General features: G+C 41.4%; 2 protein-coding genes across 2 annotated transcripts in view; one reads left to right on the top strand and one right to left on the bottom strand.

Annotated features, from left to right (window-relative positions):
- The window catches only part of cfap57 (cilia and flagella associated protein 57), a 72,674-nt gene that overhangs the window by 16,745 nt on the left and 38,379 nt on the right, over positions 1-17,550 (top strand). The window contains exons 6-11 of the mRNA XM_037679078.1: positions 4,644-4,783; positions 4,882-5,047; positions 14,966-15,079; positions 15,176-15,385; positions 16,255-16,428; positions 16,861-17,022. Of these exons, the coding sequence (XP_037535006.1) occupies positions 4,644-4,783; positions 4,882-5,047; positions 14,966-15,079; positions 15,176-15,385; positions 16,255-16,428; positions 16,861-17,022 (966 nt within the window). The remainder of the gene's footprint in view (positions 1-4,643; positions 4,784-4,881; positions 5,048-14,965; positions 15,080-15,175; positions 15,386-16,254; positions 16,429-16,860; positions 17,023-17,550) is intronic.
- Positions 9,230-11,080, bottom strand: LOC119411648. The gene is made up of 2 exons (XM_037678553.1): positions 10,207-11,080; positions 9,230-9,673 (listed from the first exon to the last, which is right to left on the bottom strand). The coding sequence occupies exons 1-2, from the start codon at positions 11,036-11,038 to the stop codon at positions 9,240-9,242; spliced, it is 1,266 nt and encodes a 421-aa protein (XP_037534481.1). The 5' UTR covers positions 11,039-11,080; the 3' UTR covers positions 9,230-9,239.

Raw genomic sequence — 17,550 nt, 5'->3', positions numbered from 1 at the left:
CATCCATCCATCCATCCATCCATCCATCCATCCATCCATTATCTTTTACCCGCTTCTTCCTTTTTGGGTTGCGGGGGTCACTGGTGCCCATATCCAGCTATCACTGAGCGAGAGGCGGAGTACACCTTGGACAGGTCTCCAGTCCATCACAGGGCCACATGGAGATAAATGAGACAAACAACCATTCACTCTCTCACTCACACTTAGGACAATTTAGAGTTACCAATCAGCTTAACATGCATGTTTTTGATCTGTGGGAGGAAGCTATGTGATGGAGTTGCATTTGGGCCCAAAAAATCTGATCCGACCTGGCCCCAGCCCGCAGTCATAATTTCTGAACCCCACCCGACCCGACAAATTAACAGTAATTACAGGTCTGAACCCAGAAAACCCCACAACATTTTTAATTATTCTGTTGCTGCTCCAAGACTGTGGAACGATCTCCCTCTTCCCATCAGACAAGTCCCTTTATTGTCCATTTTTAAAACTCTTTTAAAAACACATTTTTACTCCCTGGCTTTTAACACAGACTGAATTTTGATCAGGATCATCGGGAGTTTTCCGGCTTTAGCGTTAGCTCGTAGCCTCACCATAGCCCCCGCCCGGCATCCTCTTCTCTTAAGCCGGGAGCAGCTCTTCCTCTGCCCGTTGGATCGCCTCTGCTGCAGCTTCCAGGTAGATGACTTTAAGATCTGCATTCTGCCGAGCGTTGTTTTGAATTTGTTGCTGATTTTTGCTATGTTTCGTGGCAAATCCGCTGTGCGGAGTCAGGCACAGAGTCAATATCAAAACTTCTAAAAACTGGGATAGTACCGGGAGCCTGTGAAGCTGCAACTGCTCTGAGTGTGGCCATCTTGGTTCATCCAAGATGAAAATGTCTCTGCCAATATGTCTCATCTCCCTTAGAGACTAGTCCGACCACTGTGGTGTCTTCGGCGAACTTGACAATGAAGTTGTTGTTGTGGGCCGGGCTGCAGTCATGGGTGTAAAGACAGTTCAGCAGGGGGCTCAGCACACAGCCTGTGGGGAGCCAGTGCTCAGCATATGAGTGGAGGAGAGATGGGGACCAAGTTTTACAGATTGGGGTCGATTGGTTAGGAAGTATTTTATCCAGGTACATGTGAGGGGGGAGGAGGTCGAGATAGTCCACTTTATTTATAAGAATGTCCTGAATGATTGTATTAAAGGCCGAGCTGTAATCCACAAAGAGCATTCAAACATAGCTGTGCTGTTGTTCCAGGTGGCTCCAGGTGGTTCCAGGTGTGGAGAGCTACTGCAATAGCATCCTCTGTGGACCTGTTGGTGCGATATGCAAACTGGTAGGGGTCAAAGTTCGGACGGAGATAGTCCTTGATGTGCTGGAGAACTAGTCTCTCGAAGCACTTCATGATTACTGGAGTGAGAGCCACCGATCGGTAATCATTCTGGCTGGTGATGGTAGATGTTTTCGGCACTGGGATGATAGTTGCAGATTTTAAGCAGGGAGGGAGGACTGCCTGGGCCAGGGAGAGATTGGAAAAAAAAAAAAAAAAAAATATATATATATATATATATATATATATATATAATTTTCCTTTTGCTACTTTTGGGTGTATCTGGGACCTTGAGTACACAATTTTGTTCCATCTCATGTACCACATGTGATGCAAATGACAATAAAAAACTTGAACTTTAATATGCTTTCATTAGGTAAGGTTTTTACCTTATTATTATTGCGGGCGGCTGTGGCTGAGTGGTTAGAGCAGTTCTCCTCCAATGCAAGAGTTGGGAGTTCGAATCTACCAGCAGTCACATGCCCTAGTGCCCCTGGGCAACACACTGAACCCCTCATTGCTTCCGATGTGTGTCCCATTGGTGTATGAATGTGATAAATCTCTGATTAGTCTCTTTAGAGTTTTTTGTTCAATTAGTTTTGTAGAGCTCTAGTAGAGTGCTGTATGAATGGGTAAATGAGGCACATATTGTGTTGTAAAGCACTTTGAGTATCTGGATAAGATAAAAATGCTCTATATAAATGCAGTCCATTTACCAAAATGCAGTCCATTACAGCATGGGATAAATTAGGCCCGAGCAGTGAAGCGCTGCGAAGGCCTAATGTATTCGCTCTGTTCAGGCCCGAGCTGCAATTTTTCCGCCAAATGAATTGGCGTTTTGGGGGCTATAACATATCCCAAAAATCACCAAATTTGGCGGACGCATCAGGACTGGTGAAAAATTACGTATTTTAAGGGCGTGGTAAAAATTGCAACAGAAACAGCTCAATAGCGCCGCATACAAATTTTCAAAATACCCTCCGCATTAACGTTAGTTTGTCGTAGAAACATGAAATTTGGTACGCTTGTCCAATTCCCCAAGATGCACAGAAAACCCTCTGGCACAAACGTTGTACAATAAACAGGAAGGCGGCCATTTTGGAATGCCGTCCCAATTTTCACACCTTTTTGGCAATTTACAGCCTCCGCATTTGAACTCCTCCTCCTAGGGATTTTGCTCAATTGGTTTCAAACTTGGCCATTTGGGTCAAAAGGCATGGGGGACGCAAAGTTATCTAAACGGTTTGTTTCGGAGCATGCTGAAGGGGCGGGGCCAGACCTCAAAGTTTGACATCTCACCATGAAAAACGAAACGCTAATAGCTCCTACAACAAAACTGTGTGAGACATCAAACCTTCAGTGATTGATTCACATCCGGTCCCCTGCTAGACTAAATGGTCAAATCATGACATCACTTAAGCCACGCCCCCTGACAACAGGAAGTATGAAGTTTGACATTGTACGATCCCTATCTGACCCCTGTTACCTGATCAGCATGATGGTGTGTCCAGTGACCAAAGACATGTTGGTGTAACTTGCTTTTCAACACTGACAGTTTTGGGTGGAGCATGTGGGTGTCGCGACGTGGCATAGTAAGACGTAACAGCGTCGCCATACGTTTGGCTCTAAATTCCAAAATTTTGAACCGAGGTGCACCAAAATCAGTATGATCAATCATTATCCACCCCTTGAACAGGAAGCAATGATAAGTGGCCATTAGCCTCCAAAGCGCCCCCTAGAATATTTTAAAACCTCAGCCCCAAGCCATTTTTGGACCGATAATTCTGAAACTCGGGGAACATCTGTATCTTCTTAGGACCTGTGAAAAAGTCTCTTGGAGCCCTGGTCCAAAAACCAACAGGAAGTCGGACATTTTGGGTCAAAGGGTCGTTTTTGGCTGTTTAATTGCAAATATTAACAAACTCCTAGAAATTTTGATGTATTGCCTTCAAACTTGGATGATATGCCCTTAAGACATTGGAGAGTAAAAGTTATCTAAAGCTCGCGTTTTCATATATGTTAAAGGGGCGTGGCCAGGCCTCAGAATTTCGCTTCATGCAATACATTTCCAAACACTATAACTTTCACATTGAAAGACCGAAATGCACGAAACTTGACATGACTCATCCCTGTTGGATGCCCGACCATCCACTGTGTCATATTTTGACGTCATCAAAGTCCCGCACCCTCAGAACAGGAAGTCTCTTTTTTTAACTTGGAATGCTCCCTCTTTGACACCATTGACCTAATCAGGATGATCCTGTGTTAAGGCTCCAGTATACTGCCGCGTACATCCGTTCACGCGTACGTACGCGTGTACTGTACGCAGAGGGTTCAGACATGATACTCCAGCGTACACCCCGAGCAGCTGCAGAGCAGCTTCACAGACGAGGGGCGTTTACCTTCGGGACAAATTGAGGTCGCCGATTGGTCATTTGCTGACACGCCTACTGGATTGATTGACAGGTCGGAAAAAAAGAAAAAAAGCGAGCGAGCGCTGGCAGCCTCTGCCACAGCGGTGTTCTGTGTTTATATGTTGTTAATAAAAAGATCTAAAAATAAAATAAAAAAACAGAGCACTGGCTCTGCAGCCCACACATCAGACCAGCCCACCAGGAAATCTCCAGACCCTCCTGCAGCCACGCTGGACATGAGTTTGATTCGCTCGTGACAAATTCCTCCATTTCTCACCATTTCAGTCATGGCATCAACGGAGGAGGAAGAGATCACTGCCTCTTTGCAAAAAAACAAAAGAAAAGGCCAGATCAGGGATGAAGAAGGGGAATTTAATACATTGGTGCCGCATACAAAACAGTCTGTTGCTGGGCAGTTTATTGTGCGACACCGCGTACGCGTATGCCGTCGTAAAAATTTGAGTTTTGCACGGAGGGTACGCTGGGGGTGGGGTACGCACGTACCTCTGCGTATGGATGTACGCGGCAGTATACTGGGTGCTTTTTCTTTACTGTGTAATATTCTTAAAATTAGAAACATCTAACAATGATGCAGAAAAACTTGTTCATGCATTTGCAAAAATACATCATGAAATAAAGAATTTTAAATGTACGTTTATTTATTTCATGGTACATTTCATTAAATAATTGTGTATTTAATCATTTAATTGTATATTTAATGATTTAATAATGCATTGAATAATTAAATGATACACTGAATTATGATATTTATTTAATTTTGTCACATTCCACCCTTCATAAGAATGATCCAGTGTTGTAAATAAGCAGTTCACCTATTCTTGTTTAAAGCCTGACACGATTTTAACTTGACTTTAAATTATTAAGTTGATGTAAAATCTAAAATTCTGTCCTTCAGGAAGGAAATCACCATTTTGAGTTCCTGTCTCAGCCCTTCCACTCCAATTCAATCACTGGTTTGTCCATCTGCGTCCGTAAGCCCCTCGTAGCTACCTGCTCTCTTGACCGCTCCGTTCGCATTTGGAACTACGAGACAAAGTAAAAATGTACTAAATGTATTTTGTACTTTTGTTTATATGTTTATAAACTAACGCCAGTTTGGCATTTACCTCTTGTTCTGTTGGAACTGTCACCAGGGAGTTGGAGCTGTACAAGACGTTTCATGGTGAGGCTTACAGTGTAGCTCTGCACCCCACTGGCCTCTTCATCTTGGTGGGCTTTTCTGATAAACTCCAGCTGATGAACTTGGTTATTGACGACATCCGTAGCTTCAAGGAGTTTACGCTGCGTGGATGCAGGGAGGTGGGTTGATTCATTTTGTGAACAATAAACTTGAACCAGAAACTTTATTATAAAAACATTGGATTGGTTCAACACAGCAGCTGTCTCTTTTATGTTGCACTGTGAAGGAAATGCAAAGAGAAACAAAACTAAAGGAAATGATATAGCTGCTGCCAGTGGGTGATATCTGGTTGTCATACACAACAGTGTCTGTCACTCACTGACAGCCCAGTTATGTTTCATGGCAGAAACACAAACTGAAAAGTAAGCCTCATGTAGTCACTGTAAAAACTATGATTTTAAAGAGTATTGAACGGTCAGAGGCAGAAGACATGAGTTTTTAGGTTTACACAGTATTTTATGTTGGAGAAATGACCGTTTTGAAGAGAACACAGTATTTTGAGCTATATGACTGTTGAGGGCTGCAGGGTGGCACAGTTGGTAGAGCTGCACCTCTCAGCGATAAAGGTACCAGATCAAATCTCGCAGGGACCTTTCTGGGTAGAGTTTGCATGTTCTCTCCGTGCATGCGTGGGTTTTCTCCAGGTAGTCCAGTTTCCTCCTATAGACCAAAAAACACGCATGTTAGGCTGATTGTAACTGTAAATTGTCCCTAGGTGTGAGTGAGAGAAGTGAATGGTTGTTTATATATATAAATAATATGTACATATATATATATATATATAATTTCCAACATATCATCTCAGGGCACTGTGCTAAAACATTCATACATTATAAGATTCATTCATTCAACCTTTATGTATACAGGTTAATCCCACTGAGCCTCGGGGACTCATTTACAAAGGAGACGTTTTTTTTACCAAAGAGTGACGACAACAGTGGAACAACAAAGACAACAATAGACAATCATAAAGGATGCATACAAATTGAGAATTAAAAAATTAAATGCCTATTAGTAAACATTATCTAAAGAAGCCAGCAGATTTGATCAGATCTCTGGCAGAACAATTTCCTGCGGGAACAATAAAGTTTTATCTTATTTCATCTCAACTTTGATGCAGTTTTCAATCTTGAATGGCACATTGATGACAGGAAATTAAAAAAAACTTTCTTATATCTGTAAAACCTCCAGCAGAACCAGAACCAGCCTCAGGATTGGTAGACATCTGCCTCAACAGGCTTACATTCGAGAGGACAGGAAAAAGATGCAGAATGGCTAAAAAAAATGCTTGTTAATGATTAAAAAAATATAAATACAAATAAAGACATGGAGAGTAGAGCAAGTAAAGACAGAAGTAGAGTGAGGAAATGTGGTCAATTTGTCCTCCAGCAGCAACTATAGCAACAGAACTAAAAGATAGCTCAGGAAACCTATGCTTACCCTAACTATATTATATATAGCACCCTGCTGGAAGCCAGGAACACTGCCTTCAGGTCTGGAAACTCAGAAAAGCTGAGTAGGACAAGAAAAGAGCTGGTTGCTGGTATTAAGAGGGCCAAGTCCACATATGCACAGAGGATTGAGGGTCAATTCATCTCACAAGACCCTCGGAGCATGTGGAGGGGCATTAAGTGCATAACAGATTATAAAGGAAGGAGCGAACAATGCCCCAAAGACCCATCTCTGCCTGATGCCCTCAACAAGTTCTATGCACGCTTTGAAGACCCGATGAGACCACCCAGCACCAGACTCACCTCACCACCGGATGAAGAGCATCTCAGCGTGACCTCAGCAGAAGTAAGGAGTACCTTCAGGAGGATTAATCCGCACAAAGCAACTGGCCCAGACAACATCCCCGGAAAAGTGTTGAAGGAATGTGCTGATCAGCTCTGTGAGGTGCTGGCAGACATCTTTAACACCTCACTTACCCTGGAGACAGTTCCCACCTGCCTGAAGACTGCCACCATCATCCCAGTCCCAAAAAGCTCTACAGTGACTGGTCTGAATGACTATCGGCCAGTGGCCCTCACTCCGATAGTCACTAAATGCTTCGAAAAACTGGTCATGACTCACATCAAAACAACCATCAACATCAACGAGGACCCTCATCAGTATGCATACCGTGAGAACCGATCAACAGAGGATGCCATCTCCTCTGTGGTCCACACTGCGCTCATCCACCTGGAGCAGAAAAACTCTTACGTCCGTATGCTCTTTGTGGACTTCACATCCGCCTTCAACACCATGATCCCCCAAACCCTGATGGACAAACTATCCACACTAGGACTAAGCCCCTCCATCTGCAACTGGGTACTAGACTTTTTAACAAACAGACCACAGTTAGTGAGGATCCACAACCTCTCCTCCTCCACCATAACCCTCAGCACTGGCTCTCCTCAGGGATGTGTGCTGAGCCCTCTCCTGTTTACTCTGCCCACGTATGATTGTGCAGCTACCCATCCAGGCTGTCACATTGTAAAGTTTGCAGATGATACAGAAGTGGTGGGATGCATCACAAACAACGATGAGTCCAGCTACAGGCAAGAGGTGGAACACCTGGAGAGCTGGTGCAAAGAAAATAACCTTCACATCAATGTGAAGAAGACAAAATGAGATGATTGTGGACTTCAGAAGGAACAAACACACATACACCCCCTAAACATAAGAGGATCTGCGATGGAAGTGGTCTCCAGCTACAAGTACTTGGGTGTACACATGAACAACAACCTCAGCTGGAGCAACAACACCACCAGCCTGATCAAGAAAGCTCATCAGAGACTCTACTTCCTCAGACGGCTGAGGCGAGCTGGTCTGGAAGCTCAGTCCTCACCTCCTTCTACAGGTGTGCAGTGGAGAGCATCCTGTGCTCCAGCATCAACGTGTGGCATGGAGGCTGCACAGCTGCAGAAAGAAAAGCTTTGCAGAGAGTGGTGAAGGCTGCACAGAAGATGTTGGAATCAGTCTCCCCACCATCACAGACATCTACACCTCCAGGTGCAGGAAGAGGGCCACCTGCATCATGAAGGACCCCACTCACCCAGCACACACACTTTTTGCCCCACTCCCCTCAGGAAGGAGGTTGAGGAGCATTAAGTGTAGAACCACTAGACTGAGGAACAGCTTCTACCCTGAGGCTGTTAGACTCATGAATCTCTAACTAGAATAATCACTGTGAAAAATCACATCATGTTGCTGCTGATCTGTTTCATGTTGCTGCTGATTTGTTTTATGTTGCTGCTGATCTGTTTCATGTTGCTGCTGATCTGTTTCATGTTGATGTGTTCATGCGTGCACATCTGCTCACAGACTCATGTTCATGTTTGTGCTGATGTTCAATGTTTTATGTTATGAGTGTTTAGTGTAGTGTTGTGGTCAAGACCACCTAACCCGAGACCAAGACAAGTCAAGACCAGAGTGTGCCGAGACCGAGACAAGACCAAGACTTTTAGGGTCCGAGACCAAGACAAGACCAAGACTTTTAAAGTCCGAGACCAAGACAAGACCAAGACCGAGGGAGGGCGAGACCAATTCGAGACCAAATCCACAAATAAAATAAAAAAATAAATAAAATGTTATTATAAAATATTTTTATAAAGTTATGAGCCTTTTTAATGTGTCAAAACTGATGATTTTACCAGACAGTAATGTTTTTACGTTTTTAAACAGTGTTGTTTGTGAAATGAATTTTGTACTGCAATGTCTTTTGTACACAACTTGTGCATGCTTACTTTAATTTATTTAAACTCTAATTTAAGTGACCCATTTTGATCCTAATAAAACAAAACTCAAGATGCATTTACCTTCTTTTGGTCTCTTGAAGTCAACATGAAATACTGGGCAGTATAAATGCAGTCTTTAGGATTAAATTGGAAACTTGAAGTCAGTTACTTTCTAAAATTGTTTAATTTTCATTTAGACTTGTGTATTTGCTTGGGGATCTTCCATTGTATGATCCAAGGCACATTAAGAAAAAAAAACACAGTATCATAAAAATCACCCAAGAAAACTTAGTAGCTTATTCATATTCATAAAGTTTCAGAGAAATAACTGCACTGCAGGCAGCCAGGAATGTGAACAAAAACTACTACAGAAAGAAAACCACGAGGCTAATCAATTTCAACGTTGCAGCTATACAAAGCAACACAAAGTTTGCCCGATGCATAACTACTTCAAAAAAATCCCACTTTGGCTGTGGCTGCATTTTGGAAGGAGTCGACGGGGGAGAGGACAGCCCCCGGAGGGCAAAACGTCAGTCTTTCCACAAAAAAAAAAAAAAAAAAACTGTCCAGATGACTAACTGATTATTGGAGTTTAAAGAAGTGTTTCATTGCATTTAAGAAATATGAGTGATTGCAACATTCTGTGGCCTAAACGTGCACGATGGGGTCTCATTAAAATGCCTCCTCGACTGAAAACCCTTTCCACTGGTGCAGAGGAGGCAGGGACTGATAGGACCTTCATTGCCAAATTGTGCAGTTGTGGAAATCTAGTGTGGTTTTTTGCCCAGAAGACAAGTGCATTGTCTGTGTCAAAGTCACGGATGGCATCAAAGTATTTCCTTATCTGTGTGTGTATGCTTGAATCCTGGTCTGAGCTGTGCTTTTTGTATGCCTTGTAGCGGGACAGAAGGCGAGGGTATTTGTTTGGTGGCGAATCACTGGCTGCGGCTGGATCCACATTCACAACTTCTGAGCAGGTGTCTTCTTTCATGTCCATCATCTTCTCCACCTCTAAGATCAATGTTTCTGAAAAACACAAACACAATGACTGAGTTAGATTTAAAAGGATATGCACATATCAGAGTTGAATTAAATACGTTTAGGACCTTTTATTAGGGGCCTCCGATGCGCGTCCCATCAGTGTATGAATGTGATAAAGCTCTGATTAGTCTCCTTTGAATGATTTGTTCAATTAGCTTTGTAGAGATCTAATAGAGTGCCGTATGAATGTGTAAATGAGGCACAGATTGTAATGTAAAGTGCTTTGAGTGTCTGATAAGATAGAAAGGTGCTATATAAGTACAGTCCCATTTAATATAAAAGTGAGTCAGGATTGTGTACAATAGGCATGTTACCAGCCTAAATATAGAGTATCTGTTTCAATAGGCTCAGAGTGTACAAAATATGTTTTTATGACAAAAGTAAACAGATGAAATGAAGACTATGAATTCCACTGTAAGACTAGTTAAGGCTTTTATAGACAACTAATTTGAAATATTTTAGGATTTATGATTTTGCAAATAAGACATTTATTTTCAGCAGAGAAAATATATACTGACCTGTCAGTGTCTTCTTAAGCTCATCTCTGAACTTTTTCACTGATGTTGAATTTCCCCCATTGGTAACATCTAAGTCCACCCAGCTTAAGCCAAACTGAGGATCCAGCATGGTGGCCAAGAAGTAAACATTGTGGTTAAAAGGTTCCTCTCTTCCACTGTCTTTGGCCATGCTTGTTTTTAAAAAGATTCCAGAAAATCTTTTCACCAGAGACTGCTGGAGGGCTCTGACCAATGACTGGCACTGCATTCGAGTGTCCTCCATCTTGAGGAGGTGTGTATTCAAGTCCAGGACAGTTGGAACCACCATACTAATGGTAACTGATTTCTCCCCTTCTGTCAGGTCTGTTACCTCAGAAAATGGAGCAAGAACTGCACTCAGTTCCTTCAGCTGGTTCCACTCACGGGCACTAAACACCAACTCCTCGTGATCCTTGCTGCACATTTCATTCAGGGCTTTGTGGTCCAGAGCTGTGAAGGCCTGTACTTGTTTAAATATACTGTTCCATCGAGTTGTGTTTGCAGCTGGAATGGTCCTATTAGTGCCAAACGTAGCCTCAAACTTGTCTTTGAATTGTGAACTGCTATGCAATAAGGTGGTGAACCGTGATGTTTTGGCTATTGTGTGAGAAATGGCCTTGACCTCCTTCATGCCGTCATTCACAACTAATTGCAGAGAGTGTGCAAAGCAGGAAAGACGTGCACCAGATGACCAGGGTAATTCGGTGTCTTCCTGAGAATTAATGTCCTCCCACAGGTGCTCGTCATCTAAATGCTCCTCTTCACTCTCGCTGTCATCAGATTGGGGCATGTGTACTTTGAAAGCACATTTCATATTGGCAGCATTGTCTGTTATGATATAGCTAATTTTGTCATGATACCGTATTCCTCTGTGATCTCCTGAAAGGCAGACGCAATGTGCTCTCCAGTATGTCTGCCTGTGAAACGCCTACAGTCCAGCAGGTAGGATTCAAGTGCATAGGAATCCTTTGATTTGTAGCACACGTGGGCGGTCACCCCAAGGAAGGAGTGTAGCCTGCGATCAGACCAGAGGTCAGTTGTTAATGACACAGATGACTGGGTCTTCAGTTTCTCCAAAACAGTTTCCTTGACCTTGATTACCAACTCTGGAATTTGTCTATCAGAAACCGTTTTTCTAGAGATTGGTGTGTATTTACTATCCATAACTTCAAGAAAGTGTTTAAAATGACTGTTTTCCACAAGTGAGAGAGGCAGACAACACCCAATGATCAAATCTTGGACAACGGCTTGACTGATGGCTTGTTGCCTTGGTGATTGTGGGCTGTAGAGCTGCACTTTCTGCGTAAATAATGAAATTGATGGCTGTGTGACTGTGACATCATTCTGTTGCCCTGCCTTGTATTCCAGGAACCTAAAAAATGCAAAGGAGGAATCAGTATATCTGGTCATGAACATCAATTACATCAAAAGAACACTTAAAAATAAGTAGCAACTTCATAAATGTATGTCAAATATATCCTCCATTGTTTATCATAAGCAAAAATTAAACTTAGAAAAATCTAACAAAGTTAAATTGGGTCCTCTGGATGGGTTTAAACAATAAAAAATTATACAAATGTTTTGTCTTTCATCCAAAAGACTTCTTCAATATGAGGAGCTATATTAAACTCAAGAGCTACATTTTCAGGCCAAGACTCTGCGGTCTACACTCATCTCCAGACCAGCGGTCACTCTTTCAGGGATGAAGATGTTCACATCCTTGATAGAGAGGAACAATGGTTTGAGAGAGGAGTAAAGGAGGCCATCTTTGTGAAAAGAAACCATCCATCTTTAAACAGAGGTGGAGGCCTCCGGGTTCAACTGTCCCCCTCTTACAATGCTGTGATTGCTAGTATCACCCAGCCCCCGGTGAAGGCAAGCAGCCATCAGGGTACTAACAATCCATCATTAGGCTGATGGTCCTCCTTGAACATGTGAGCAGCTAGTTTCATCAACAACAAACGGTTGGTCCACTGTGAGGAGGCACTATTTATAGGGCTGAGCTGAATGCAGCTCCTCAGCCTGAGGAAGTCTTTCGGACGAAAGACGAAATGTTTCTACCTTTTATTTTTACTTTTTTAACACGCCCAGAGGACCTGATTTAACTTTTTAAGATTTTTCTACCTGTGTGATTGAGCATGCATCAGGACATATTAAACACAGTTAGCACCTTCTCACAGTGGATCAACCAGTTTGCCAAATATGCTAAGGGAGACCATCAGCCTAACAATGAATCGTTGGCACCCTAATGGTTGCTTGCTATTCACAGGGGGCTGAGTGATACTAGCAATATCAGCGATGTAAGAAGAAGACAGTCCCTCTTACAATGAAGTCTTTTGTTAAGAAGTCAAGTAGTCTTTTGGATGAAAGATGAAACGTTTCTACATTTTGTTACCACATGCCCTGTCCCCTCAGTCTCTCAACGTTAACAGTGAATTTGTCCTTATGCATGCTCAATAACCCAGGTAGAAAATTAAAAAAAAGTTAAATCAGGTCCTCTGGGAGTGTTAAAAGAAAAAAAAGGTAGAAAAAAGCTGTGCAGATAATATTCTACTTTTTTTCTTTTAACACACACTCAGAGGACCTGATTTAACTTTATGTAAACAGTGAATTTGCTTACTTAATATGTTAATTATATCAGTGTTATAAAGTAAAACTCATTTAAGGGCTAAACAAAGCGGGTCTGAGTCTGACACACATTAATTAATTTAGATGTATTTAGATTTAATGTCGATGAATTACTTTTTCAACTTTTTGTCCCTTATTTTAGTATTTGTGATGCATGCTTTGGTATTTGTTGTTGTTATTTTTTTGTTTGTTTTTGGCGAGTCAAGACTGTTTTTCTCGTCCTAAGCAATTCACTGCATTGTTGTCGACCTTGTGTTGATTTTGCATATGACAAATAAACCATACTTGATAAAACGTTCTGTTTGTATTGTTCTTGGAAGAGAGGCAGATTGATAACGTTAACTAGCTAGCTTTACTAGCATCACTTACACAAAGCTGCGGCGCTTACCTTTCTTTGTGCTTCCTTTCCAGGTGTCGATAAAAGTTGGATGTTGGATACTCTTTGTGACTCAAATAGCCAAACTTTATAACAGCAGATTTAGAAGACATCTTCTCTTGTTCTAAACACAAACAAGTCTAACTTTTCTTCCCTGACGCTTGCGAGTGAAAGGAGGTGGGCTCGGTGTTGCCAGATAGAGTCGAGATTTTCCAGCAAAAAATCGGTTAAAAACCGCAACATCACACAAAAACCTGCACAATCTATATTTGTTACAGTATATTTACTTTTTGAACACAAACCCACATCAGTACAAGCCAAGGTAATTTAACAATATGTGGCAAAACGGAACAGTCCAACAAAAATCTTCCCAGAGTTCCCAGCAAAATCAGAACGAAAACTGGCCAATTGGCAGTAAACCACCCAATCTGGCAACACTGGAGTGGTAACAAAAACATGTAGCTAGCTGCTATGAGTCACGTTATCGCTTGAATTTGAATCGGTATGTTTTGCATCCAGTAAAAGCAAAGATGTTAACAAATAAACTGGACAATATTCTGGCAATTTAGTGATATTTTCACAGTTGTGGTCTTGACTGGTCTTGAAAAAAAATCCCGAGTCCTCAATGTCCGAGACCGTGACAAGACCGAGACCAAATGCGGTCGAGACCGAGACGAGACCGAGACCGTCAAAAAGTGGTCTCGAGACCGGTCTCGAGACCAAGACCGGTCTCGAGTACTACAACACTAGTTTAGTGTATATTTAGTTGATGTTTTTCTTTTACATTTTATTGTTGGATGTAACTGGGACCCTGTGTAATAATAATAATAACTTTTATTTATAATGCACTTTACATTCACAGTGTACATAATTTCGCTCCACCACATGTACCACATGAGGTGCGAATGACAATAAAGAAACTCTGACTCTGACTATCTGATGTCAAACAGGAAAGACTTTAAGTCCAGACCTAAAAGCAGAGTGTTAGCCTCATGGACAGAAACCTCTTGCTTTTTAAATTAATTGGTAACTCTACATTGTTCTCATGTGAATGAAACTTAATGAACTTGAAAAATTTAAGCAACTCAAATGTTAAAATGTATAACATCAACTGTCAGCTGAACATTTCATGGAAAATTTGTAAAAAATCATCTAACTTTCTAAAAACTAAACGATATATCAAAATTTTGTTAAAAAGTCAAAGATTTTAAAACATTGAGAACACAAGTTCTAAAAGTTAAAAGTAATGGAAAACAAGAAGTAACAATAACCAAAATTAGTTATAGAGTTGCTAAAGGCAGCAGAGCAGCTGAAAGTTAACAATAGCAGAACAGTAACCAAAAACAGCAGAACATTTGCTAAACAAAGTATAGGATTACAAAAATAGAGCAAATTCCCTGAAGCAAATTACAGAGCCAATGTTTTGAAGAAATTAAATTCATCCCATTGCATTTCTATGGGGAGTTTTATTTCAGGTAAAGATAATTTATTTTGAAAGTATAAATGATACAAAAACCAAAAGTACACACTATTCTCAATAAAACTGAAGGTTTTGATGTATACACAGTAAAATATCTGAAATTACGCAAAAGTAGTTTGATAGCAAAAAATGTACAAAATAAACTATTAACAGGACAAAGGACACTTCAATGCTTTATACGTTGTTACCGTAATAAACTTATCCTGTGCTACTGGCTCTGACTTTTTGTTCCAACCCTTTCTTTTTCTCATATTTAGTGTGCCTTTAGCTTTGGAGGCCACATGTTTGCAGCTGTTGATGGAAATCTCATTCATATCTACTCTTTCACCACTCTGGAGAAAATCCTCAGTTTAAAGGGCCATAATGGAAAGGTGAGTCTGGACAGCAGCCATTCCAGTGAGTTCTTTTTCCACATGTGACCTGCCTGTCTGTCTGTCTGTCTGTCTGTCTGTCTGTCTGTCCTCCAGGTACAATGCATTGAATGGAGCCTGGATGACAGCCGGCTGGTGTCGTGTGGGACGGATGGGGCAGTGTATGAGTGGAACACACACACCGGGCAGCGGCAGTCGGAGTACATCAAGTCCTGCAACTACACGGGCGTTGCCTTCTCCTCAGACAGCAAGACCATCATGGCTGTGGGAACAGACTTCACCCTGAAGGAGATACAGGACTGTCAGGTCAGGAGCCACAGCACACCAAGAACGCCAGATGGTATTATTTCTGTATGATGTTGGGAATTAAGTTTTGTATTTTTGTAAAATTTGATTTAATTGCAGTGTTTTAAGTGTGGACCCCGAGAAGAATAGTCTCTACTACGGTAGAAACTGATGGGGAAATAAACAAATAAAGGAACAGAAACAAGATTTGGACTTCTAGTTTGGTTTACGTTCAGGCACTACTGCAGAAGCTTTAATATCTCTGACAGTTAAGAAAGACAACTCTAATTTTCATATAGAGCAAGTTCATTCAAGATTCATGGAGGGAAGCATGTGCACGGTGAGTGTGAACATGGCCACTAAGAGATGACCTCGTGATTTAAAGTCAGCCAGAGCACAAGATAAAAGCAGCTCTGAGGTGCTTTTACAAATGAACTTATAACAAATTGTAAAACATCTATGTTGAACATTTTGTTGTTAACTATTGGCATCATCTCTGTCTGTCTGTTAGCAAAATTTCTCATGAAGCACTGGACAAACTCAAAGTAATCATTTGAGGCTCATCTACTTCTGCTTACCATTTGGAGCCAATCTCATTCAAGCTGGCTGCCACAGCTAACTGACATCAACCAACACAAAATAGATATAACTCAGTTGGTATCATTGGTCATTTTTAAAGTTAATAAGATCAAATTTGCTAGCTGAGCTTCATTGCCAGTATCTCAGGGAGATCATGCATGTTATAAATTCAAGGTTTGACCAAAAACAGCTACTGCAACGCCGTCCCTTCTCAAAATAAAACCATCTTGGTTTAGTACTCTGACATGAGGCCACAGCAGATATGCATCCCTTCTAAGCCTTTAAGTTATTTACGGATGTTGGTTCTCCAGATCTTGAGGGAGCTCCCAGCAGATGAGGTAGCCCACACCACCCTTGCAGTGTCTCACTCGGGTCATGTCGTCTTTACTGGAACCTCCGGTGGAACCATCAGAGCCATTAAATACCCATTACCCATCCAGAGGGAATGGCTCGTGCACCATGCTCACCGTGGCCCTGTGACAAAGGTGAGTCCAAACACCAACAGATCTTCACACTTCTGTGTCATTTCAAGAGTGAAATTTCAAAGTAGACAAATTATATTTTGTGAGAAAATGCTGAGAGCTGAATGACTTTGCTGGAAAAGCTGAAACTGAGTTGATAACTGTAAAAGCAGTTCAGTAGCTAAAAGCCCAAATTATCAGAAGTCTAACTAAAACCTAAATATATTTTTGTTTGTAAATAAGGTTAAATATTTTGAAATGTATGAAAATGATAAAAAACAAAGGTTATAGCATCCATTTCATGAATGAGCTGAATTTTTTGATATACGCATGGTTAAAACAACAAAGTATGCAGAATTAGTTAGATTGGAAAAAGATGTATAGAGAATTTCAAAATAAAATGGTTTGTGAATACTGAATGACACAGTGATCTAAAACACATGACCGTGTCCTCAGATGAAGATCACGTATGACGATCAGTTCCTGCTGACAGTGTCTGAAGACGGCTGCCTGTTGATATCGAAGATCGTCGATAAGGAGGGTCGAAGTCTGAAGAGCAACATACAGGTTGTCCACACGGAGGAGATCCTCGTCACAAAGGCAGACCTGGACGAGAAAGTTAGTTCTCATTTCATTGATTTAGTCACATCTGTACAGGTTCATGTTTCTCACGGAAACATCTGGACTTCACAAAGAGCATGATGTGGAGCAGACCAGACCTGATGGAAGTTCTCATCTTTATTTCTCTTAAATCAGCATTGAGATTCCCCTTAGTGCACAATATTTGAGTGGACTTGCTTTCATTGGTTTAGGAAAGCTGAAAGGACGAAGGTGAAAAAGCCATAATGTCTTTTTTTCATGTCGGTGTTTTTGTCTGAAGTGTTTGGATAAAAATATTTCATTAACAACTGGAAGGATTTCAATGGTAGTTTCAGAAAGTTTCATTAGATCAACAACCAATTTACTGTTGGAGACAACCCAGCTGAGGAATGTTGGAGAAAAATATTCTCGCTTTATCTCACTTAAGGAGCCACACTCGACGACAGGAGATTTTTTTTAACCGGTTTTTACTTGCAAGGATAGATTTTCAGGACAGGTTACACAGACATACAGGAAGTACACACAGACATACAGGAAGTACACACA

The sequence above is a fragment of the Nematolebias whitei genome, chromosome 7 (assembly GCF_014905685.2).
Source record: "Nematolebias whitei isolate Nwh7 chromosome 7, NemWhi1, whole genome shotgun sequence".
NCBI lineage: Eukaryota > Metazoa > Chordata > Actinopteri > Cyprinodontiformes > Rivulidae > Nematolebias > Nematolebias whitei.
This window is presented reverse-complemented; position numbering and strand designations above follow the sequence as displayed.